The sequence below is a fragment of the Eulemur rufifrons genome, chromosome 1, assembly GCF_041146395.1.
Source record: "Eulemur rufifrons isolate Redbay chromosome 1, OSU_ERuf_1, whole genome shotgun sequence".
Taxonomy (NCBI): domain Eukaryota; kingdom Metazoa; phylum Chordata; class Mammalia; order Primates; family Lemuridae; genus Eulemur; species Eulemur rufifrons.
In genome coordinates this window covers 17,555,070-17,580,249 of record NC_090983.1, presented here as the reverse complement: position 1 = coordinate 17,580,249, position 25,180 = coordinate 17,555,070, and the positions used below count along the sequence as shown (strand labels likewise).

At 45.0% G+C, this 25,180-nt stretch overlaps 1 protein-coding gene across 2 annotated transcripts; it reads left to right on the top strand.

Moving 5' to 3' along the window:
• Positions 1-51: 51 nt before the first annotated feature.
• On the top strand, positions 52-23,212 carry STK36 (serine/threonine kinase 36). Of its 2 annotated transcripts, none has more exons than XM_069467003.1 (26): positions 52-183; positions 1,884-2,024; positions 2,141-2,218; positions 3,314-3,444; positions 3,690-3,939; positions 5,531-5,624; positions 5,827-5,996; positions 6,154-6,341; positions 6,850-6,949; positions 9,274-9,417; positions 12,935-13,114; positions 14,082-14,179; positions 14,663-14,768; positions 16,032-16,182; positions 16,379-16,506; positions 17,038-17,142; positions 17,547-17,645; positions 17,732-17,820; positions 18,097-18,160; positions 18,355-18,465; positions 19,448-19,459; positions 19,889-20,063; positions 20,321-20,468; positions 20,730-20,877; positions 21,440-22,186; positions 22,680-23,212. In XM_069467003.1, the coding sequence occupies exons 1-26, from the start codon at positions 100-102 to the stop codon at positions 22,821-22,823; spliced, it is 3,885 nt and encodes a 1,294-aa protein (XP_069323104.1). In that variant the 5' UTR covers positions 52-99; the 3' UTR covers positions 22,824-23,212. The 2 variants fall into 2 exon arrangements, with proteins under 2 accessions (XP_069323104.1, XP_069323096.1); XM_069466995.1 differs by having other exon boundaries at positions 19,385-19,459.
• Positions 23,213-25,180: the final 1,968 nt, after the last annotated feature.

Here is a 25,180-nt window from a genome sequence, read left to right as displayed (position 1 = left end):
CAAATCAGGCCTTCCAGATGTGTGGAACTGTCCCTAGATCTATAGCTCTTCACTACCCTCTCTACCTTCTTCCGTCTGGGAGATCCTGAAACCTCTGAAATGGAAAAGTACCACGTGTTGGAGATGATTGGAGAAGGCTCTTTTGGGAGGGTGTACAAGGGTCGAAGAAAATACACTGCTCAGGTGGGATATCTTTTGGTTAAGATCTGGTACCCCCAACTTCAGTGGAAAATGGGTCTAAAAGGGATGCCTTTATGCCAACTTGTATTCCTAAGGCACTGACTTTTTCATACTTATGGAGTATGAGTTTTGAAGTTGTATTACTCAGGTCCAAATTCCAGCTGCACCACTTTTGAGCCTTAGAATTACGGATAAGTTGGCTAGGTGTGGTGCCTGTAATCTCAGCACTTTGGGAGGCCAAGGCAGTAGGATCACTTGAGGCCAGGAGTTCAAGACCAGACTGGCCAATATAGCAAGACCCTATCGCTAAAAATTTTTTTTTTTTTAATTAGCCAGGTGTGGTGGAGCACGCCTATAGTCCCAGCTGCTCAGGAGGCTGAGGCATGAGTATCACTTGAGTCCAGGAGTTCAAGGTTGTAGTTGTTAATGAACCCAAAAGGGGGGTTCACTGTTGCTCACCACAAAAAAAGCCAATTACTGAGACAATGAGGATTGTCAAAGAAGAAAGGATTTATTGCTGGAAACATGTCAAGTGGGAGGTGGGAGGTGGGAAGTATGGACTGCCTTAAATCTGCCTCCACAACCAACAGGTCCAGGGGTTTTTGTAGAGGTGAAATGAATAATGCATAAGGGGAGTGAGCATCATTACATGTTTGGGGCCGAGTGCAGGGCACACAAGTGCAGTGAAAAATCATGCTGTTACATACATCCCATGATCAAAAAATGGTGGATAGGTCCCTACCAGGGTGGAGATTTTAGTAGTATGAGCTAGGGTCATTCTTTCAGTCTCGTGTACAGGCAGGATGCAGGGAGTAGGTTGCTCAGCAGGTCCTTGGGCACAATCTGTGATAGGGTGTCACTTGTCCAGTCAAACAGGTGGTAGAAGGCTTTGTAGTAGTTACCTTGTGGCTGCAAGGAGGCTCTACTGTTTCTGGGAAAGAAATTCAAAAGGGAATACATCAGCCCAGCAGAAAGTTACAAAGTTCTGGTCAGCAAATCTTACTGATCTGGGAACTTGAAGCACAAGAGAACTACAAAAAGAAAAACAGCTATTAAAACATGTTTTCTGCTTATGGAGCCAGTTACGTAGTGAGCTATGATCATGCAACTGCACTCCAGCCTGGGTGACAGAGTGAAATCCTCTCTCTAAAAAAACTAATAACATAAAAAATTAAAAAATAGAATTATGGACAAGTTACTTAACCTCCCTGTGTCTCAAATTCCTGTCTATAGAATGGAGACAAGAACAGTATCTGATTGATGGGGTTTGAGGATTAAATATGATGTCACACTAAATCACTTAGTACAGTGCCTGGCATCTAGTGAACAATAAATAAATATTATTATTAGTGTCTAGCATACCATGCAAGAAGAGGTAAACCACCTGAAATTATTCTTCCCTCTGCATTTTTTCTTCCTTCCCTTTCCCCTAAATCTCATCTTGGTCAGATGAGAATACCTCTCCTAGATTCCACCAAAGGAATCTGTTTGGCAGAGGCTATTTCCTCCTGGGGTGAGGGGTGGAGGAAGCCTTGTTAAGGACAGGGTACCATGGGGAAAGTGGAGTTGGAAAACTAACAGAAATAATAAGAGTTACTCAAACAGTCTAAAATCTTAGTTCTGGAGCTCTGAGGTTAAAGTTGAAATTATAGCTCTTTTCAATGGTGTAGTTAGGCACTAACTGTTCTCCTCACCACTGACAGGTGGTGGCCCTGAAGTTCATCCCAAAATTGGGGCGCTCAGAGAAGGAGCTGAAGAATCTGCAACGAGAGATTGAAATCATGCGGGGTCTGCGGCATCCCAACATTGTGCATATGCTTGACAGCTTTGAGACTGACAAAGAGGTCAGTCTCTTTGATGGTCTTGGGTCACCTCTCCCCGAGCAGAAGGGTCCTAGGAACTTCCCAACATCAGAATGCATGAATCTTGAGCCACTGGTGCCACCGCCTTCTCCCTGCAGGTGGTGGTGGTGACAGACTATGCTGAGGGAGAACTCTTTCAGATCCTGGAAGATGATGGAAAACTTCCCGAAGACCAGGTACGCTTCCTGCCTTAAACTTCTCCCCACCCCTTACCTCTCTCCACGTTAAGGACTGGTAGGGCAAGCTGAGGGCACGGAGAGTCTCCATTTTAAAGACTCCTGAGAAGAATATAAGAATCTAAGTGTGTACAGAGACAGTGTGGTGAGAATAAAGTATGTGAACACTGGAGCCAAAATATCTGAGTAGGAAGCTTGTCTCTGCTCCTTACTAGCTGGGTCCTCTTAGACAAGTTACTTTAATCTCTTTGCACTTGGTTTCCTCATTTGTAAAATGGAGATGATAATATCTGCCTCATAAGGCTATTGTGAGGATTAATGAGTTAGTTCATGTAAAGTGTTTAAATAGTTAGCTATTATTAATGTTGTTGTTATTAGGTACCTTTAGGGAAGCAGGGCCAGTGTGGTAGTACCACAGAGGCAGTAAGGATAAAGGTTGTGGTCAGGCAGAATTCGCCACCGGGACATAGTGATTAGCAGAGGGATTTGGTTGAACACATTCTCCACTCACATTTATTCTAGGGGTTTCTCTGTACCCTAGCTAGTAGACCCCCTCGGAATTCCTTATTATAGCACTCCATTTCTTTCTGAGCACTCATCACTAGTTATAAGTAATCATCTTATTCGTTTTATCTGTCTTGTTTGACTACTTTTCTTAAGGAAAGGGACTTTGTTTTATTTAATTAAGTAATGTATATTGAATGTTTGCTAAGTGCCAGGTACCATTCTGAACATTGCTTTACATACTTTAACTCATTTAATCCTTACAATAATCCTACAAGGTAGGTGGTATCATTAAATATATTGTCACCTTATAGATGATGAATTTGAAAGGCACGGAATAGATTAGATTGCTTGTGGTCATGCAGCTAGTAAGTGAGAGTCAACAAATTTTTCTTGAAGGAATGATTGAATGAACAAATGAAAGAATGAATTAAGGTGAGCAAGAACTAAGGAAGGTATGATGTGAAGCTCTGGAAGAAAGGGAAGGAAGAAAAGGTCACACAGCAGTAGTATTATGAGAAATCTTTGGGCTTGTCAACCGGCTCCTTCTTCGGACCTTTTCTTTGTTTCTCCTGCCTGTTCGACTCTTAGGTTCAGGCCATTGCTGCCCAGTTGGTGTCAGCCCTGTACTATCTGCATTCCCACCGCATCCTGCACCGAGACATGAAGCCCCAGAACATTCTCCTTGCCAAGGGTGGTGGCATCAAGCTCTGTGACTTTGGGTAAGGATTCTGAGCTTCTATCTGTGCTTCCAGTTCTGCAGAGAGTCTTATCTTAGACCATATGCTTGACCTACTTGGGTCTCATTTTAGAACCTGAGATGGAGACTGGGACTCCTGCTGGGTCTTTTGGAACTTAATTAAAGGTGCTCACTCTGCTCCAGTTTGGGATATCTCATACTGTGATAGGCAGTAGTGACCAGGTGTAGAATATCTTTTCCCTTTCCACTTCCCATCATCTTCTGCAGATTTGCCCGGGCTATGAGCACCAACACGATGGTGCTGACATCCATCAAAGGCACACCACTCTATATGTCTCCAGAGCTGGTGGAGGAGCGGCCATATGACCACACAGCAGACCTCTGGTCTGTGGGCTGCATACTGTATGAGCTGGCTGTAGGCACCCCTCCCTTCTATACCACGAGCATCTTTCAGCTGGTGAGCCTCATTCTCAAGGACCCTGTGCGCTGGCCTTCGACCATCAGTCCCTGCTTTAAGGTAATGAATACTGAAAGGGAGATTACTTTTGCCTTGGAAACCTATTTCCCTCTACCTCCGTTCCCTTTTCCAAAATCCTTTTCCAGAGCTGGACAGGCTTTGCAGTTACTGAATAAATGCAGGAGCTGGGCCAAGCAGCCTTCCTTTTCTACTGCAGTGGCTTATTCTGGGAAGGTGTTCTGGGGTCTGCCAAACTTAGGAATGGTAGCCTTTGTTTGAGCCAGGCTATGGTTTATCATGAGGTAGATTTAAGACATCGGAGGCAGATCCAGTGCCTTGCTAAGTGTTAAGTGCCAGGTCCTTTTACATGCCCGCTATTCTACTTATTTCATATCAGATGCAATGTCCACGTGATATCTAGATATTTCCCACACAGCTTTCAGTCCTTTTCAGACATCAGCATGGCCAGAGCTAGTGGGACTGACTCAGTGATTAGGGGTAGATGGTAGAGGTGGTGCTTGCTCACTGTAGCTAAGTCTCAGCAGGCTTGAGAAGGGAATGCGGGACAGAGAGGAGTAGAACTGTTTTTATTTCTTATCTAGGGCAAGATTATGGGCTGTCAATGGAATTTAAATGTCATCTTCTCCCAGAATAAAATCTCATTACAACTTTGCTTTGTCTAAGATGAGAAGGGACAAGTTTCTCCCCAACCTATTTAGTTTGGGAGGCCCAAATAATTATCAAAAAGAATCTAACAAAGGAAACTCAATTGGGGGAGGTGTAAGTAGGATATTCATTTTCCCTTAGGGCAGATATGCAGGTATCTTCAGCAAGAGCTGTAGTTGTACAGATCCCCTTGTATAAGTGGTGGCCTGTTTAACTGTAGAACAGTGGTCATAATCAATTAGTACCTTCTGTTATTGTTTCAGGCCCAACTGAGGATTTTCCAAGGACACCTGATAATAAATGTACCCTTTTCAGAAACAGTCTCCCTACCCCTCCACGTCTGAAGACTTGCTGAAAGATTTTTGTTTTTGACTGCTCCCAAACACATCTTTACACAGTTAATTGTGTGTGTGAGTGTGTTTTTATCCATAAATGCATCTGTTCCTACACAGCCACAAATAAACCATAATCAAAAGGAGGGCAGGCTGGACATGGTAGTGTGCACCTGTAGTCCCAGCTACCCAGGAGGTTGAGATGGGAGGATCACTTGAGACCAGCCTGGGCAATGTAGCGAGACCCCATCTCAAATTTTAAAAAAAGGAAGGGATGGCAAAGTGAGCAGTTTGGAACTCTTTTGAATGTTTGCTTTCTGAAGATGATTGTGAAGGTGACATCCCCTTTTTCTCCCACTTTTTTCTCCTTTCTTCACAAAGTTGGTGACATTGAGATTTCTGTTTTTACTTCTGGGGATACAAAATGTCCGTCAATAGGAATTGGGACACTCTAGGAGGTGAGACAGTGGTCTGTCCATGATTTCAGCCAGGAAAATGGGGCCTAAGACAAGGGTTACAGAGGAAGTGATCAAGAGCAGCTAGTCTGCTGTGAGAATGGATGTGGGAGTCTAGTTTTGCCAGTTCTGCTGATAAGGTAGAGAGCCTCGAGGGAAGTGAAAGAAGGGCTGATAGGACATTTTTTCTCTCCACAGAACTTCCTGCAGGGACTGCTCACCAAAGACCCCCGGCAGCGTCTGTCCTGGCCAGACCTCTTACACCACCCCTTTATTGCTGGTCGTGTCACCAGTGAGTCATCAGGGTTCCTAGGGCTCTTTCACTTCCCAGTACTTTCCTCAGTCTACCCCCCTTTGCTATTCCCCTAGCAACCCCATTCTCTCTTTGTCATTTTGTTGAAAGGGTCTTCCTCCATAGAAGCCTAGAGACACTCAAGTTGTCCCTTGCCAAGTGGACATGGTGGCTATGTCTTCCCCCTCTTCCCTCCCTACAGTAATAACTGAGCCAGCAGGCCCAGATTTGGGCACCCCATTCACCAGTCGCCTGCCCCCAGAACTCCAGGTCCTAAAGGAGGAACAGGCCCATCGACTGGCCCCCAAGGGCAGTCAGTCTTGCATCTTGCGTCGGGCCTGTAAACGCATGGCTGAGGAGGCCAAGCAGAAGGTGTGTGGAGCAGAGGAAGATATGTAACATGGCCAGACTAGTGACTGGGGGAGTTGGAGAAGGAGAGTGATTTCCTAGGATTGGGAAGGGGCCATGAATAGGCTGCCCGATGGCAACAAAAAATTTCTAATCAATGTCTCCCACCCATATCCCACAGAAACACCAGAACACAGGACCTGCCCTTGAGCAAGAAGACGAGACCAGCAAGGTAGCTCCTGGAACAGGCCCTCTACCCAGACTGAGAGCCACTCCTCAGGAATCAAGCCTCCTGGCTGGGATCTTGGCCTCAGAAATGAAGAGCAGCTGGGCTGAGTGGGGGACTGGAGAGGCCCCCCCTGCGCCTTGGTGAGGACAGTATCGCAAGGGATTTGTAGGGCGAATCTTTGACTCTACCCAAAGCAAAAATGAAATGGTTCCTGTCACTAGCCACTGCCTAAATATGGACAGGGCCCTAGGAGTCTGAGTCCTGGGTTCTTGGGTTCTAATTACAGATGCTTTCCTGATTCATCAGGAAACCTGGGGACTTTCTCTTCTTTATGCCTCAGTTGTACATAGACTGAAAGGGAAAGGATTGTCTCCACCCAAAAGGGAAGATTGTTTGAGTTGAGAGCAGAGGTGAAAACTGCAAAGTAGACTTGACAATGAGACCTAAAGTGGAAGGATAAAGATACTTGTGTAGTGGTCAATGTATCCTGTACTGGTCATATTCCATATCCCAGAAAGAAGTCTCCTCTATCTAATCCTATATGGTTTATTTTTCATTCTTATCCTAGGCCTAAGGGGAGGGCCAAGTTAATGAACCCTAAGACTTACAGGTCTGGAACTCATCCTAATCCCTGGTTTCCTCTGGCAGGGAAAACCGGATCACTTCAGATTGTGAACAAGCATTCCCAGAGCTGAGACCAGAGGTGGTGAGCCAGCAGAGCATCGACGCAGTGGACTTAGAACACGAGGTGAGCCCTAGGGGCTCTTCTTGGCCTTGTCCCTGCCATGGGTTGTTGGGTCTAGGTAGATACTTTTCTAGAACAGTGATTCCCAACCCTCTAGGTATGAGCTTCCTTTATGTTAAAAATTGTTGTATTATTAATTTATAGATTGTAATTGCACAGTATCTGAACATGTAATTTTTAAAAATTAGGGCTGGGCATAGTGGCTCATGCCTGTAATCCTAACACTTTGGGAGGCTGAGGCAGGAGGATTGCTTGAGACCTGGAGTTTGAGACCAGCCTGAGAGAAGGTGAGAGGCTGTTTCTACAAAAAATAGAAAAATTAGTCCAGCATGGTTGTTTGTGCCTGTAATTCCAGCTACTTGGAAGGCTGAGGCAGGAAGAAGCCCAAGTGACAGAGCAAGACCCTATCTCAAAAAAAAAAAAAAAAAAATTGGAACATATAAGTAAAAATGAAAGTCCTTCTTGAGCCTGACCTTAGTCCCAGAGGTGACCAGTCATTAACTTATTCTGTTCCCTTCCAGAGTTTCTGTATTTTCATATACATGTATGTGCACACAGAGCAATATATACAGTTTGGCTGTTTTTACATTACTGAGTTCATACTATCTGTATTAATTTGCATCATACCTCTTTTACCATATAATCTGTTTTAGGGATCTTTCTACACTAGAGAATGAGAGCATATAGTTCTACCTCAATTTTTTGTGTTTTTTCTAGGGTTTTAACTTTTTATTTTGAAATAAATTCAAACTTAAAGAATAATTATGAGAATACCGTAAAGAATTTCTGTATACCCTTGTCTTAGTCTATTTTGTGCTGTTATAACAGAATACCTGAGACAGGGTAATTTATAAAAAACAGAAATTTATTTCTCACAGTTCTGGAGGCTGGGAAGTCCAAGACCAATGTGCCTGCAGGTTAGGGCCTAGTCTTCAAGATGGCACCTTGAATGCCGAGTCCTCCAGAAGGAAGGAATGCTATGTCCTCACACTGCAGAAGAGCGAGCCCACTCCCATAAACCCTTTTTATAACATAGTCCACTGATGAGGGCAGAGCCCTCATGACCTAACCACCTTCCACTAGGCCCCACCTCCCAACACTGTTGCATAGGGAATTAAGTTTTGGAGAGGACAAAAACATTCAAACCATAGCAATCCTTTTACCCAGATTGACCAGTTGTTAAAGTTTTGTCACATTTGCTTTATGATTCTCTCTATATGGACATATCTTCTTTCTGACTCATTTTAGGGTAAGTTGCAGACATGCCCCTTTACCCTTAAATACGTTAGTGCATCGTTCACTTGCACTAGCACAGTACAATTGTAAAAGTCATAAATTTAACATTGATATGATACTGTTATAGTAAATAGATTAATAATCTATAGCCCATATTAAAATTTTGCCAACTGCTCCAGTAATGTCCTTCATAAACAATTTTTTTCTTTCCTAGTCCACAATCCGATCTAGTATCACACATTGCGTTTAGGTGTTATACCTCATTAGTCTCCTTTGATCTGGAACAGTTGCTAGTCTTTCTTTGTCTTTTATAACTGACAGTTTTGAGGTATATAGTCAGTTATTTTGTAGGATGTTCCACAAATTGATATTTTCTCATGATTAGATTCAGGTTATACATTTTTGGTAGGGATACAACATAAGTGATAATTCTCAGCACCACAATCTTTTTGATAACCTCATAGTATTTTCTAATATGGATGTACCATGTTTTTTTATTTCCCTAGTGACTGACTTTATGATGTTTCCCTTTTAAACTTTCTATAAACCATGCTGCAGTGGACATCTTTCTAGGTATCTCTTTATGCACACATACCAGAGACTTTCCAAGAGACTTTTCAAGACCCCTTGCATACTGCCAGCTATACCTTTTTAACACATTCACTGCCACACTAGAAAAAAATTTTTTTTGCATGGGGCCCTGGTGTTTTATCGAAACAAAACGATCCTTTCTAATTTGTTATTTTTTATTGTTTCCAGTTTGTGAGTTATATGCAACTCAGTCCACGTTTTTAGAATTAAATTATCAATATTAATTGTAACAATAAGAACATCAACAAGTTAAGATTTTCACAAACCAACTGCAGGGTTTTGCTTCATGAGGCCTCTGGCTCAAAACTAGCCTGAGTTAAATACAACTGACCTGGCAGTCAGTATGTTAAACTGGTGCCTGAGGAAATACTTGAGTCAATGGATTCTTGCATTACTTCATGATTCCCGAGGGTTTTTGAGGGTTTTTAACCGCAGGTAGGGAGCTACTACCTTTAGATTTACACGCTTCTCCTGACCGCTCTCTTCCTCCTCTGCCTCAGGAGCCAGACAGTGATGATGAGTGGCAGCACCTGTTAGAGACCACCGAGCCTGTATCCATTCAACTGAAGGCCCCTCTCACCCTGCTGTGTAATCCTGACTTCTGCCAGCGCATCCAGAGTCAGCTGCACGAGTCCGGAGGGCAGGTAATGGACAGGAGGATGCTGTGGAAGGGATTTGAGATTATTTTCACAGATGAAGCATTAAAATACATTGACATAAAGAGAAAGGGAAAGTTTGTCCTTTTCTAATTCTTTCAGACTATCTGTTTAGTTTGAGGAGGTTTGCTAACCTCCATTAGTAACACAGAAAGAGCAGGCCTCTGGTTTCTCTTTCTGAAGGGAAAATTTTTATGTAGAGCAGGAGTCAACAAACTTTTTCTGATGGTAAATATTTTAGGCATTGTGGGCCAAGAGGCAAAATGGAGGATATTATGTAAGTACTTACATAATGAGGGAAAACACATTTCCACAAAATTTTAATTCATGAAAGTAAAGTGTAAGTGTAACAATTGAGTATACAATATTTTGTACTACAGGTATACTAGTAGGAAGAATAAGATCCTCTTTGGGGGGATAATATTTTGCTCAATTAACATTCAGAGTTAGTGTTCCCTCCTACAAAGCCTTTCTTTGCTTCTCTGAAACACAGTGAACTCAGCAAACTATGTTGCTTGTGTCACTTTCCCTGTCTTTTCTTTAACTATGTTTTAAACAACTTTATTGAGGTATAGTTTATGTACCATAAAATTTATTCATTTTTGATGTATAATCAATGATTTTTAATAAATTTGCCAAGTTGTGAAACTATCACCATAGTACAGTTTTAGAACATTTTCATCACACCAATAAGATCCCCGATACCCATTTATAGTCAGTCATCATTCTCAGTCATAGGTAACCACTAATCTACTCTCTATTGCATAGATTTGCCTTTTCTGGACATGTTACATAATTGGAATTATATAATATACAGTCATTTGTGACTGACACCTTTCTCTTAGCATGATGACTTTGAGGTTTATTCATGGTGTAACATGTATCAGTATTTCATTCCTCTTTATTGCTGATTAGTATTGCATTGTATGGATGTATCCCATTTTGGTTATCTACTCACCAGTTGGTGGACATTGGTTGTTTGCACTTTTTGGCTTTTATGAATAATGCTGCTATGACCATTCACAAGCAAGTTTATGTATAGACATGTTTTCATTTCCCTTGGGTAGATACCTAGGAATGGAATTTCTGGGTTATCTGGTAAATTAATATTTAACATTTTAAGAAACTGCTGAACTATTTTCCAAAGTGGAGCACCATTTTACATTCCCACCAGCAACATGTGAGGGTCCCTGTTTCTCCACATCCTTGTCAACATTTATTATTGTCTGGCTTTTTTGTTATAGCTATTCTAGTAAGCATGAAATAGTATCTCATTGTTGTTTTAATTTGTATTTCACTAATATGCATGTGGAGCATCTTTTCATGTGCTTATTAGTCATTTGCATATCTTCTTTGGTGAAATATCTGTTCAAATCTTTTGCTCTTTTTTTTTTATTTTTTGAGACAGAGTCTCACTCTGTTGCCTGGGCTGGAGTGCCATGGCATCAGCCCAGCTCACAGCAACCTCAAACTCCTGGGCTTAAGCAATCCTTCTGCCTCAGCCTCCTGAATAGCTGGGACTACAGGCATGAGCCACCATGCCCGACTAATTTTTTTTTCTATATATATTTTCATCTGTCCAGATCATTTCTTTCTATTTTTAATAGAGATGGGGGGGGGTCTCGCTCTTGCTCAGGCTGGTCTCAAACTTCTGACCTCGAGCAATCCTCCCGCCTCAGCCTCCCAGAGTGCTAGGATTACAGGCATGAGCCACTGCGCCCGGCCTGTATTATGCTTTTGGTGTTATATATAAGAAATCTTTTCCAACCCAAGGTCTTGAGGATTTTGTCTTATGTTTTTTTTCCAAAATTTTTTCAGTTTTAGCTCTTATATTTAGGTCTCTGACCCATTTTGAGTTGATTCTTTTAACATAATGTGAGATAAGGATCTAAGTTCATCTTTTTGCGTGTGGATATACAGTTGTCCTAGCACCATGTGTTGAAAAAAAACTGTCATTCTCTCATTGAATCACCTTGGTACCTTGCATTTGTCTTTTTTCACTAACACATCATCCTCCTAGTATTGAGTAGCTTTTTTTTTTTTTTTTTTGAGACAGAGTCTCACTTTGTTGCCTGGGCTAGAGTGAGTGCCGTGGCGTCAGCCTAGCTCACAGCAACCTCAAACTCCTGGGCTTAAGTGATCCTACTGCCTCAGCCTCCCGAGTAGCTGGGACTACAGGCATGTGCCACCATGCCTGGCTAATTTTTTGTATATATATATTTTATTTTATTTTATTTTTTTTATTTTATTTTATTTTTTTTTGAGACAGAGTCTCACTCTGTTGCCCAGGCTAGAGTGAGTGCCGTGGCGTCAGCCTAGCTCACAGCAACCTCAAACTCCTGAGCTTAAGCGATCCTCCTGTCTCAGCCTCCCGAGTAGCTGGGACTACAGGCATGCACCACCATGCCCGGCTAATTTTTTCTATATATATTTTTAGCTGTCCATATAATTTCTTTCTATTCTTAGTAGAGATGGGGTCTCGCTCTTGCTCAGGCTGGTCTCGAACTCCTGAGCTCAAACGATCCACCCACCTCGGCCTCCCAGAGTGCTAGGATTACAGGCGTGAGCCACCACGCCCGGCCTGTATATATATATTTTAGTTGGCCAGATAATTTCTTTCTATTTTTACTAGAGATGGGGTCTCGCTCTTGCTCAGGCTGGTCTCGAACTCCTGACCTCGAGCGATCCACCCGCCTAGGCCTCCCAGAGTGCTAGGATTACAGGCGTGAGCCACCGCGCCCGGCCTTGAATAGCTTTTAATGTGGGAAAGCAGGTTGAAAGCTCTGCCTTTAGAGATATGACTCCCAGAGCTGGAGTTCCAGCTGAACTACTCGTTAGCTAGGTGATCTTTGGCTACTTAACCTGTCTAGAAGCTTCAGTTTCCTCATCTATAAATGAGTAATCCTATTTACTTCACAATGTTATTATAAAGATTAAATGAGCAAATAAATGCCAAGATTTAGAACAGTGAATGGCGTGCTGTAAAACATTTGATGTAAATGTTATTCTGTTTTTGAAGAAAAACCATTTAAAAACATAATACTGTGCTTAGCTTGTAGGCTGTGTGCAAATAAGTGTTGAGCTGGATTTGGCTTGTGGGCTATAGTTTGTTAACCCCTGATCTAGAGTTGAATAACATTGTTTTGTGTCCATTGTTTTTAATTTTTGGAAGCATGTGTGTACATTTTGTTTTTAAGGTGAAGGGCTGGAGAAGGGAGAGAGCAAACAGGAATGGCACTGGGTCTGACACACAGATCCTAGGGGGAGGTCCCCTGCCTCTTGGTCACTGGTGTCTGTATCAGGTGACTTGACTATCTATAGTTCTCTTCCTTGATACAGTTCCCCTGTTTCCCCACTCTCCTTCTCTGGGTTTTAGATTCCCAAAGAAAGGAATGCAAACATTTGGTCTGCTTGCCAGCTCCCTGGGGATACATGGTATCTGTGGCTCTCCTTCTTTTACCTCCAATAATAGCAATGGCTGCCTGTTTCCCTCCTGTCACCCCAGATCCTGAAAGGCATCCTGGAGGGTGCTTCCCACATCCTCCCTGCTCTCCGGGTTCTGAGCAGTCTTCTGTGCAGCTGCAGTGACTCTGTCCCCTTGTATTCCTTCTGCCGGGAGGCAGGGCTGCCTGGGTTGCTGCTCAGTCTACTCAGGCACAGTCAGGAGAGCAACAATATCCAACAGGTAAGCACCATACCAGGGGCCTCTGGAGACTGATAGAAGGTTCTTTTCCTTGTATTTCTCTCCTTCGGATTGCCATCTCTATTTGGGCCGACTTTTACTTTCTTTCCTCCTCTTTATAGTTAGTAGACCTCATCAATTGCAAAGTACAGTGTCTTATGGGGCCAGGAAGATAATGTCAGTCAGTGAAGCAGGCTATGTGTGTGACCATACGAGTAGTGGGGAATATGATAAAGTGGAGATCACATGCCCACTCTAAATGAGGCATCCTCTCCTCAGCTCCAGCCCACTGTTGCCATGTGGAAATACGGACCCAGTATTGCCAGATCCTCCAATTTTCCGAGAGAAGGTAGAAATTCAGATTTTTCTCCATAATTTCCCGATATTTAGAGTACTGTGCTTTAAATTTATTTGATCCTAGGCTTTATTGACCTGATCTTACAGAGCAGGGTATTGATGTTTAGAGATTAACTAACTCAGACACAGTCACTAACTTTTAAATGGTTGCAGAGACAGTAAATGGAAGAGCTAGGATTGAGACTCAGTGTGTCTGGGTCCATACCTGTACTTCTCCATGCTGTGTCCTGCTGCAGCTGAGAGGAGAGAATGGAGAACTCTTCCAGAGTCAGAGTAAATGTTTAATAGGGCCTGGACTGAGGCAGTTGGAAAGCTAATGAGTATGAATCTTGGGTGATTTTAAGGAATTTAGAAAAAAAGTTTTTTGAAAAATAGAACCTCCTACACTCCAAAATGCTATTCAGGCTAAATAAGACAGATAGTTCCGGGCTGTTTACAGCCCATTGGCTGACACTTTGTTACCTCTAGATCTTCTCTCTCTGCCTATACCTCTCTTTCCCTTGTTTCTTTCTGATTAGTCAACTTGACTCTGTGCATCTTTTTTCCTGCTTTTTCTATTCTTTGTCTCCATCCTCCACATTGCCCTTTTTATTTCTCTCCTCTTCCTTGATAGCAATCTTGGTATGGGACCTTCTTACGGGACCTGATGGCTGTGATTCAGGCCTACTTTGCCTGCACCTTCAATCTGGAGAGGAGCCAGACAGGTGACAGGTGGGATAAAAGACACTTTTGGACCATTGGCCGGTTTGGCTTCAGTTTCTACCCATTTCTTCCCCTCCCTACTAGAAAGAGGCCAAGTGAGAAGAAGCTATGATTTGTCATGGGTTTAGGGATTAGCTGAGTGGCCCATCAGTACCCAGCTGGTCTTCTTAAGGACTCTAAGATACCTCCAACTTTGTGCTAAGACTTTCAGGTTCTAAGAGTCAGCAGTCACCATGATCCTAAATGGAAGAGTCAAGATGTGAATAACCTAGAGAAAATGGCAAAGAAGGGGCTTGAAGGATGTAAATGTTGAGACCATGTATGTGTGTGTGTGTGGTGTGTGCATGTGCTTAGCAGAGCAGAAGGGAGGAGCATTCCGATGTGTCCCTTTTCAGAGGTTCTCCTACCTACTCTACCCAGAACTGACCCATTCACTGTATCTGGGCTTTTGGTACAGAGATGAGAAGAAACCATGGGCTCATTTTTTCCCAGCCTACAGGTGTTTCAGGAGGCTGCCAGCCTCTTTCTGGATCTCTTGGGGAAATTACTGGCCCAACCAGATGACTATGAACAGACTCTGCGGAGGGACAGCCTTATGGTAATCTGCTTCCACTTCCAGATTTCTGTCTTTTCTGTCATTCTCCATGTTTCTCCCATCCTCTTTCTTATGACTACATAGGGTCAGATCAAGTTAATACAACAAACATTTGTTAACTTCCCACTACGTGCCATATGCCATGTGAATAAGAGAAAGTCCTTGTCTTCAAGGGACTAGGGATAGTCCAGTAGGGGAGAGGAAAAGTGGTTAAGGACAACAGTGAAAATTACATTAGAACTTGGCATAAAATACAGGAACACCACTGAAGAAGTTGCAGTTGACACTATTTGGAGGGTCATAGAAGAAATCTTGAAGAAAGGCAATCACCTATGCTAGGATTTAAAGAAGGCATAGCAGTTTGCAGGTGGATGAGGCAGGAGAGTAGGGAGGACATTCCAGACAGAAAGAGCAACATATATAAAGGCCCACAGGCATTAAGCAGTTTGGCATGTTTCAGGGTCCCACAAATAGAAGTACTAATATTTCTTCTTGAAGAGACTTGCAGATCCTCTAGTATTTCCCAAACTTGTTTGTCCTAAGGACTAGTAAACTATGCAATTCTTGTCCTTATTCCTTGGAGGTGAAGGGCAGGAGAATGGAGGATTGAATGAGACAATAGCTGAGTTTTGACTGATCTCAGAGAAAATAATTAGAGAGAAAGACCTACATGCAAGGAAGTAAACAACTGCCTGGTCATTGATGAAATGGGTAATTGGGAACACAGATCTGGGCTACATTCCTGTCTCCAGCTAGCAGTCCATTCAAAATTTCCTAGTCTGAGATCCTATTTTAATATCCCTCACCCTTTCAAGTCAGGAAGCTTTTAATGATTCACCTAAATTTCAGCCAGCAGTGACTCATGTTATTGGCCAGCCCTTCTTACGTCATTTTGTAATGAGTAGCATAGGGAGTTTGGAATCATTATCCCACCTCCTGAAATTCTGAATCAGCAGGACTGAGTTGGGAGGGACCCAGGAATCTCTACGAATTCTTACACTCCTGATCCACAGATAACACTTTGAGAAACATCATCTAGGGAGTAGCTGATCAGAGAATAGGATTGACACCTACAATTCTTATCCTTGAAGCATGAATGAAGGCAATTATCATGTACTGTCTGTGTGAGGAATGCTTAGAATTAGACAGCTGTTGCCCTGGGTTTTTATCCTCTTTACTCAGGTTCTCAGGATATTCTTGGCTTTTACACTAAGCCCAGTCAGTTTTCTGATGCCCTGATGCTACCTCTGTACTTGTTTCCTTTAGTGCTTCACTGTCCTGTGTGAAGCCATAGATGGGAACAGCCGGGCCATCTCCAAAGCCTTTTACTCCAGCCTGCTGACTACACAGCGGGTTGTGTTGGATGGGCTCCTTCATGGCTTGACAGTTCCACAACTCCCTTTCCACACCCCTCCAGGTAACCAGCGTGGGGAGGGGAGGTTCTCTTGACTTAATTGTTGTGTAGGTCAGGCTCTTCTCTGTCTACTGCCATCACCTAGAATAGTGCCTGGCATTTAGTGGGTGCTCAGTAAATAACTATGACCTGAAATAATGAATGGGGACCTGAGAGAAACAATCAGACCTCACCCAGCATTCTTTGCTCTTCTCCACAGGAGCCCCACAAGTGAGCCAGCCACTGCGAGAGCAGAGTGAGGATCTACCTGGAGCCATTTCCTCTGCCCTGGCAGCTATATGCACTGCTCCTGTGGGACTGCCTGGCTGCTGGGAGGCCAAGGAGCAGGTCTGAACTTCACTTGCTTGTTCGTCTCATCCCTACTGCCAGAGGAGTTGGGGAGGCTGGTCCCAGTTTCTTAGAAAGGCAGAAAAACAAGCTTTTATGCCTCTCCTTATTCACCAGTTCCAGAAACAGATGCTCCCACTATGGGTCTGGGCCACTTGTAGAATATGATATAGCCAGAATCCCAGAGCCTGTGGCCAGCTGGGGAGGGAGAAAGCTCAGTGACAAACTGCCCAGGTGGGAGGGCAGCTGATCAGAAGCCACCAGTGATGCTTTCTCAAGGCCTCAGGACTCAGCTTTCTTGCTCCCTGTTGGCCAGTAACACTTTCCTCTGTACCTGCCTATACTGGGGTCAAACGAGGCCATAACTTTTGGGTATCCATTGGGCATGAAGGTGGGATTGGAATGGGGTCTGAGGCTTCTGGTGAACCTGGGAAGAACGACTAACAAGGGATTGAGAATCCTGATCAATTGGAGATATGTGAGGAATAGATTGTAATGGGATAGGATTGAGTTTCAGGTATGTCTCCATAGGTCTGTTGGCACTTGGCAAATCAGCTGACTGAAGACAGCAGCCAGCTGAGGCCATCCCTTATCTCTGGCCTGCAGCATCCCATCCTGTGCCTACACCTTCTCAAGGTACTTGCTTCTAACTCCTGGCACCTCAGATTACTTTTTAACTCCTAGGTCAGAGAGAGAGAGACAGACAGACACAGGGACTGAGAGGGAAGTGACCAAGAGAGGAGGACTGAGAGAAAGAGATGGAGAGAGACGGAGAGAGACCAATCAAGAGACCCCCTTGTAGGACTCCTTTCTGCTTTTAAATCTGTTAAACTGAGATGACCCCACTTTTTGCCAGTCTTCACCAGAACTGAGAAATGTTTCTGTCTCCCTGTCTCACAGCAAGAGGCAGAAGTTCTCTCACACTCCCAAGTGTGGATACCCAATCTGTTGAGAGGCTGGCCTGCTTTTCAGCTGGGCCTTCCAATCTCAGAGCCCAGGGCTGCTCCACCTCACTGAAAGACTCTTTCCCACCCCCTTAGGTTCTTTACTCCTGCTGCCATGTCAGTGAGCAACTGTGCTGTCTTCTAGGGCAGGAGTCCCTGGCCTTGGAGTCACTGTTGATGTTGGTCCAGGGCAAGGTAGGCCAGCAACACAGGTAGGTGTCTCATAGTGGCCCCACCATCTCAATCAGAGGTGGTTCTGACATCTTAGGTTTCCTTTATAGGTAAAAGTAGTGGATTGGGAAGAGTCTGCTGAAGTGACACTCTACCTCCTCTCCCTTCTTATCTTTCGGCTCCAAGATCTACCTTCTGGGTGAGTCATAAAGTAGAGTCTCTCCACTGAAATCTACCCACATAGCTAATCCTGACACAGAATATGGGGAATAGCACCCAAAACCTATCCTTAGGAGCGATTGGGACAGAGAGAGTGAAGCTTTCTCTACAAAGAATAGACCTAGATTCCCATCAACTTTGTGCCTTGTTTGTGGACATACAGCCTAGGTGAAGGGCACCATCTAAGGGAAAGGGAAGGCCACTTACCCACCTTCTTTATCACTGCTGCATCCCTTGATGTGTCTCCTTGTTCCAGAATGGAGAAGCTAGGCAGTGAAGTTGCTACTCTCTTTACCCATTCACACGTCGTCTCTCTTGTGGTAAGTTGTCACCCTTCATCTTCCTCCCCTTTTCACCCTCTCATTCAATCCTTCTGGGAGCAGAGGATTCACTGTCCCATTTGCAGCCGTTGCTGGAGGCATTCTTTTGACCAGAACAGAGACATAAATCCTCTCTCTGCCTGTCCTGAACACCATTCAGATTTGGACATTCCTCTCCTCTACCTCTCCCACAGAATGCAGCCGCCTGTCTATTGGGACAGCTTGGTCAGCAAGGGGTGACCTTTGAGCTCCAGCCCATGGAATGGATTGCTGCGGCCACACATGCCTTATCTGCCCCTGCAGAGGTGAGGCCTCCCAGGGAAGGCACAGACATGTTTTCTCTGAGTCAGATACTCAACTGCATTCAGAGGGAAAGCACTGAACAAGCCCAGAGTAAACTGAGGAATGGAAAAGGAAGTCCTTCCTTTCTTAGGCTTCCATCCCAGATAATCGGCCCCTTGAGCCCAGACTGGTCAGGGCTTCAGATTTCTGGAGAGGGAGGAAGGAAAGGAAGGAGGAAGGAAGCCCAACTAAGTTTTCTGAGGAGTAAGATGTCCCTGCCTACTTCAGTCCCCTCTTCCAGAAGCTCATGCTCTTGTTGTCAAAGTCCTTCCTAATATGTGGTTTCTTCCCCTCAAGTGCAGTTTCCACTCTGCTTGTTCTCCTTAACTGAGATGGAAAAGGTGGCTGACATCCTGTGAATTCCTCAGGAACTCAGTCCATTATGTAGCCTCCTTTCTGCTTTCTCTGTTTCCAGACCTTTGCCCCCTTTCCTTTTTAGATCTTTTGGAACTCATATTTCCCTCATTTTGTAAAAAGAAGGATAGACTTCATAATTAAATTATTGTCTCCCTTATATACAAAGAATTCATTGTAGTTTATAAAGCACTTTTCACACAAGTCATCCCACAATGCATTTGAAAGATAGACACATCAAATGTAATATTCTTATCTGCTTTTTCCAGCCCAAGTTAAGCTTCAGAGAGGCTGTATCATTAGTGATAGGCTCCTGGATGTATGTTAGTGCTAAGTCAGAACCCTGGGAGCCATCAGAGACTCTTCCCCATTATTCCCCCACCCAGCTGCTTCCTGCAGGTCCCATATATTCTACCTTCCAGTTGACTGTCAAATGTTCCTTCCATGGCACCATCACTGACCTGCCTTAGTTTCGAGGCCACCCCATCCCTCTCAGGGATCTGCATTCTTCTTGCCTCTCTTGGACAGGTCCGGCTGACTCCACCAGGTAGTTGTGGATTCTATGATGGCCTCCTCATCCTTCTGCTGCAGCTCCTCACCCAGGTATAGGTGCATCATGGGCTGGATGAGATGTATGGAGAGAGCAACTGGGCATTTTGGGGGAGGCACCGGACAATAGGAATGAAGACTCAACCCACACTTGCCTCTCTTCTCAAACTAATCAAACTAGCCTTAGAATTGCCCCACCTGCCCTCAGTATGGGCCCTTTGAAGGAAACCATTCAGCTGCATCCCTTGGGATTCAGTAGGGAAAAATCTCTGGTTTTCAGCAGATATACACTTGTGTTGAGAAGTCAGGCGGTTAAGGTGTGACAAGAAAGAGGAATAAGACAACAGGTAAATACACGGTGGGAAAACAGAAGGAATTATTTCTGGGACTCTCTTCCATGTAGGTCAGGGACAGGAATAAAAAAAGGCATTTGGACTCCTGACTTCTGCCTCCCCATCCACTCTCTTTCACTTTTGTCTCCAGCAGGGGAAAGCTAACCTGATCAGGGATGTGGCTAACTCGGAAATGTGGACCATTTTGTGGCACCGCTTCTCCATGGCCCTGAGGCTACCCAAGGAGGTGTCTGCACAGGAAGAGGAGCTATTGCTTTCCAGTCCACCGAGCCCAGAGCCAGATTGGACTCTGATCTCACCCCAAGGTATCTTTCTGTCAGATCAGCACGGCCTCCTTTGTGGGAGTGTATTGATCCCTCTTCAAGAAGAGGCAGCCTAGAACTGGGCTAACCCGCAGAGATTTCTTCTGCTACTGTCTGGGGAGAGGATGACAAAGTCTGCAATGGAGCTGCTTAAGGATGGGGAAGCAGCTGAATAGATGGCAGCCCTGGGAGCTATGAGCAAGCAAGGGCATCTGGGCCTCTTGCCTGCCCCACTGGGTCTCCATTCTCCATGTTTCCAGGTATGGCAGCCCTGCTGAGCCTGGCCATGGCCACCTTCACCCAGGAGCCCCAGTTATGCCTGAGCTACCTGTCCCAGCATGGAAGTATCCTCATGTCCATCCTGAAGCATCTGCTTTGCCCTAGCTTCCTGCGTCAACTTGATCAGGCGTGAGTTTGAGCTAGTGGAAGGAGAATGGAAGATCCAGAGAGTTGGCAATGAGGAGGGAGGGCAGGAGGAGAAGGGAGGAGGGAAGTCACTGGTAGATTGAGCTATAAGGCAAGAAATAGGATAAGGACTAAGCTGGAAACTTAAGGAGTCACTGAGATTGGAGAAGGGAGCTAGGGAAAGGAACCTGATAAAAGGGAGGGAAGAATTATAAAGGGTAAGTGAGCAAGACCAAGTTTCTTCTTCTACACTCCCCTTCTTAGGCCTCATGGGTCTGAGTTTCTCCCTGTTGTGGTGCTGTCTGTCTGCCAGCTCCTCTGTTTCCCCTTTGCCCTGGATGTGGATGCTGACCTCCTTGTGGGTATCTTGGCTGACCTCAGGGACTCAGAAGTCACAGCCCACCTGCTGCAGGTACTTGGAAGCTACCCAGGCATGAAGTTGGGAGGTGGGAGAGGAAAATAGCCAACGTTGTGCCTTCTAATTCACTTCCCCATAGCTCCAGGCCTCTGTAAGAGTGGAGCATCTGGCTTGACCTAAGAGTTGGAGTGGAGACAGTACTCAGGCCTGAACAGAGGCATGTTTTTAGAGCTGAGTTGGTGCCTCCTTCTCTCTATCAGTTCCTCACCTTGTTCTATTGGAGCTCAGTGGGGAGAACATCCTAGTATAGACACTAGAGACTGAGTTCCTTGGCTAGGAATCACATCTCTGGCAATTCTTGGCATTATGTAGTGGGTCTTTGAAGGCAGAGAGACTGAGCCCTTGCAGAGCAAGGAATGAACTTGGAAAGAACCTGCTGCCTCAGGCTCCACATTGTGTCTCATGTGGAGTGCTATGGGGCAGGACTTCCAGCTGTCTGTGGCATTTCTCACCATAGCCTGGCTTTTCTGTCTCTCAGCTTTTGGGCTGCATCTACCTAGCTGCAGTGTACTCTCCCTCTCCCTGACCCATTTTACCTGCACTCCCATTCTCCCAGGTCTGCTGCTACCATCTTCCGTTGCCACAAGTCGAACTGCCCGTCAGCCTCCTTGCACGCCTGGCCCTCATGGATCCCACCTCTCTCAAGCAGTTTGTGAACACAGTGGTTGCCTCCCCTAGAACTATCATCTCATTTCTCTCAGTTGCCCTCCTGAGTGACCAGCCGCTGCTGACCTCTGACCTTCTCTCCCTACTGGCCCACACAGCCCGGTTACTGTCGCCCAGCCACTTGTCCTTTATCCAGGAGCTCCTGGCTGGCTCTGATGAATCCTATCGGCCCCTGCGCAGCCTCCTGGGCCACCCAGAAAATTCTGTGCGGGCCCGCATTTATGGGCTCCTGGGACACTTGCTCCAACACAGCGTGGCCCTGCGTGGGGCACTGCAGAGCCAGTCTGGATTGCTCAACCTTCTGCTGCTGGGGCTTGGAGACAAGGATCCTGTTGTGCGGCGCAGTGCCAGCTTTGCTGTGGGCAACGCAGCCTACCAGGCTGGTCCTCTGGGACCTGCCCTCAGAGCTGCAGTGCCCAGTATGACCCAGCTACTTGGAGATCCTCAGGCTGGTATCCGGTGCAATGCTGCATCAGCTCTGGGCAACTTGGGACCTGAAGGGTTAGGGGAGGAACTGTTACAGTGCCAAGTACCCCAGCGGCTCCTAGAGATGGCGTGTGGAGACCCCCAGCCAAACGTGAAGGAGGCTGCCCTCATTGCCCTCCGGAGCCTCCAACAGGAGCCCTGCATCCATCAGGTATACCCCAGGGGGCTTATGAACCGTGATGATAAGGGCCCTTGTAGTTCACAGCATTTCTCTGAGGTAGGCTGTAAGGAATTGAGACATCCAGAAACCCAGGCTGTGTTCCTCCCTGAGTGCAGGAAACTCAGGGACAGTGTCTTACAGATGAATTTTCCATTTACCATCCTCCCCCATGCCCCTCACTGTCAGTCACTGGGGCATTAATCACCTCTTTCTGGGGACAAGTGTATGAGTCTTTTGGTGGCTTGGTTTTATGGTCTCTAACCAAAGAGAATGGAAGTAAACTTCTGGTCCTGATGATTCATATCTCCAAGGTTTCTCTTCTCCCATTCAGTCTATTCTGCATCCCCAAGAGAGCATATCCTTTTTCCCCCTTTTTCTAGAGTGGGAATTGCTAGGCTTCAATGAGAGTCCTCTGCACCTGCCCCAGATATCACTGTTTCTCTGAGCCTCATGTTTGTTCTATCATCTGCTCCCTATCCTCCAGGTGCTGGTGTCCCTGGGTGCCAGTGAGAAATTAGCCTTGCTGTCTGTGGGGAATCAGTTACTGCCACACGGCAGCTCCAGGCCTGCTTCTGCCAAACACTGCAGGAAACTCATTCACCTCCTGAGGCCAACCCATAGCACGTGATCCCAGATTCCTGGGGTCCAGTCTTCAACCTTCATTGCCCTACTATTGCCAACACTTCCTTACTCTACCACAGAAGCTACCAACTCGACTGAGAGCTAAAGAGACTAAAAAAGAGAGAGAAACTGCCAACTCAACTAAGAATGAGAAACTAGAAGAGATTTATGTATAAAGCTCCTTCCTTCTCCCAGATTCAGGATGATTTCAACCAGTAAACTTCATTATTATTGGTGCCAGAGAAGATTCCTTCCTTCTCTACGTCCAGGGGTCTTTTCTCCAGTAATGTGCCTTTGACCCCACGAACCTACCTCCCAACCTTAGGGAAAAACCTCTACCTGAGAGATCTCTTCATTTCTGGAGCTCCTTTAATCCTCCCAGCAGGTTTTTGCTTTAGAAGCGCTGGCCCCAGGACGGTGATGAAGACAGAGCTTTTCTCAGCTCTAGGATATGGGGATAAATGCCATCAGTCCCTGTTATTGAGGGGTTGTCCAGCCTTAGCCAACATTCCTATCCATGAGTGGAAGTGGGGAGTATATCTTTTTTTCTTTTTTTGGTAGTTCTGTTTGTAAACTCTTTTAATAAAAATTATGCCTCACCATACTTGAAGATTCCAGGGCAAGGGGTTGGGAAGCTCAGCCCCTCTTTTAGCTTCTGTGTGGTGCTGGAAGTACTGGTGTCCTGTTCGTACAAGATCCTGGTTTAGGGCCTTATTTATATCATTTCCTGCCTTCCAGCTTCGTCCATCTTAAATGAGCTACATGTGGTCACCTGCTTTCAAGCCAAGGCCAGTGGAGCTGAAATAGGAAAGGGTAGGATTAAACAGATAAATGTGGTTGCTTTGACACCTCAGGCCTAGTGACTAGTTTTAATTTATAGTGGAGTTTTAATGTTTATAGGGAATCCCAGCTGGTTTAGAAGGGCAGTTATTTATGGAGATTTTACAATTTACCAGAAAGGGGTGTTAGGCAGACCCATTAGAATTGTAATCTAACTGGAAACACTGGAAGGCTTAAACTTGACTCATGGATGGCTTACGACAAGCTTCCAGGGCCCTGATTTCTCCATGCATAAAAGGAAGAGATTCCTTTCTACCCTTCTTTAAATTCCAATTGTTTTAGAAATGAAAGACAAGATGCCCTTATTTTTATAAGGAATTTTGCTTAGTCGTCATCTTCATTGCCCACTCTGTTTACACTTTAGCAAAAATGCTTTTGTAGGGACTACCATAATTTACTCCTATCCAGATTATTTCAATTCAATTCAATATATATTTATTGAGTCCTTTGTATGTGCCAGATACTATTCTAGGCACTGGAGTTAAAACAGTGCTTATGTGTCATAGAGTTTTCATTCTAGTAGGGGAGATAGTAAACTTAAAAAGTGAATTCTATGTAATATGTAGGACAGTGATAAAAGCTCTGGAGAAAAATAAAACAGGGAAAGGGGGATGAGGAGTGCTGAGTTGTATGGTGAAGGTAGGCCTCACTAGAAGGTGACATTTGAGCAAAGACTTGAAGGAAGTGAGGGAGTGAGCAGTGCAGCCATCTGAGGGAAAAGCCTAGGCAGAGAGATTGATCACTTCAAAGGCCCTGAGGTGGAAGCATGCCCCATGTGCCTGAGCAGCTACAGGAGCCTGTTTGGACTGAGCGAGGAACGAAAGGTAATGGGGGGTGGGGGATATTGTCGGCTTTGTCGATCTTGGTGAAGACTTGGGGTTTTACTTTGAATGGAGTAGGCACCTATTGAAGGGTTTTGAACAGAGGAATGATGTGATCTACCTTACATTCTAAAAGGATCTAAAAACATCTAAAAGGATCATCTTCATTCTGCTCTTGCAGATGGACTGTGGGGAGTGGGAAGTAGGGCAAGCAGTTAGGAGGCTGTTACAATTAATCCGCCCAGGAGATTATGGTATCCTGGATGAGGACTGCAGTGGTATCAGTGGAGTGGTAAAAAGTAGTCAGATTTTGAATATATTTTGAACATGTAAGCCACTGCCCCCTCTCAGGGGCACAGTGGCTTATACCTGTAATCCCAGCACTCTACGAGGCTGAGGTGGGAGGATCGCTTGAGCCCAGGAGTTTGAGGTTACAGTGAGCTATGATTGGGCTCCTGTACTCCAGCCTGGGTGACAGACCAAGACCCTGTCTCAAAAAAAAAAACAAACAAAAAAAAAATGGGAAATAAAAGTTATCTCAGAGCAGCCCTCAGGAGAATAGGTGATTGGGCATGGTATCAACCTCCAGTTTCCTCTCCTGTGACCTGAGTTAATTTTCCCTGGTTGGTAAGATTCTCTGGGAGGGGATTCATGACAATTGAGTTTGGAGGATCCATTTTTAGGCAGATAAGAAGAAGCTCAG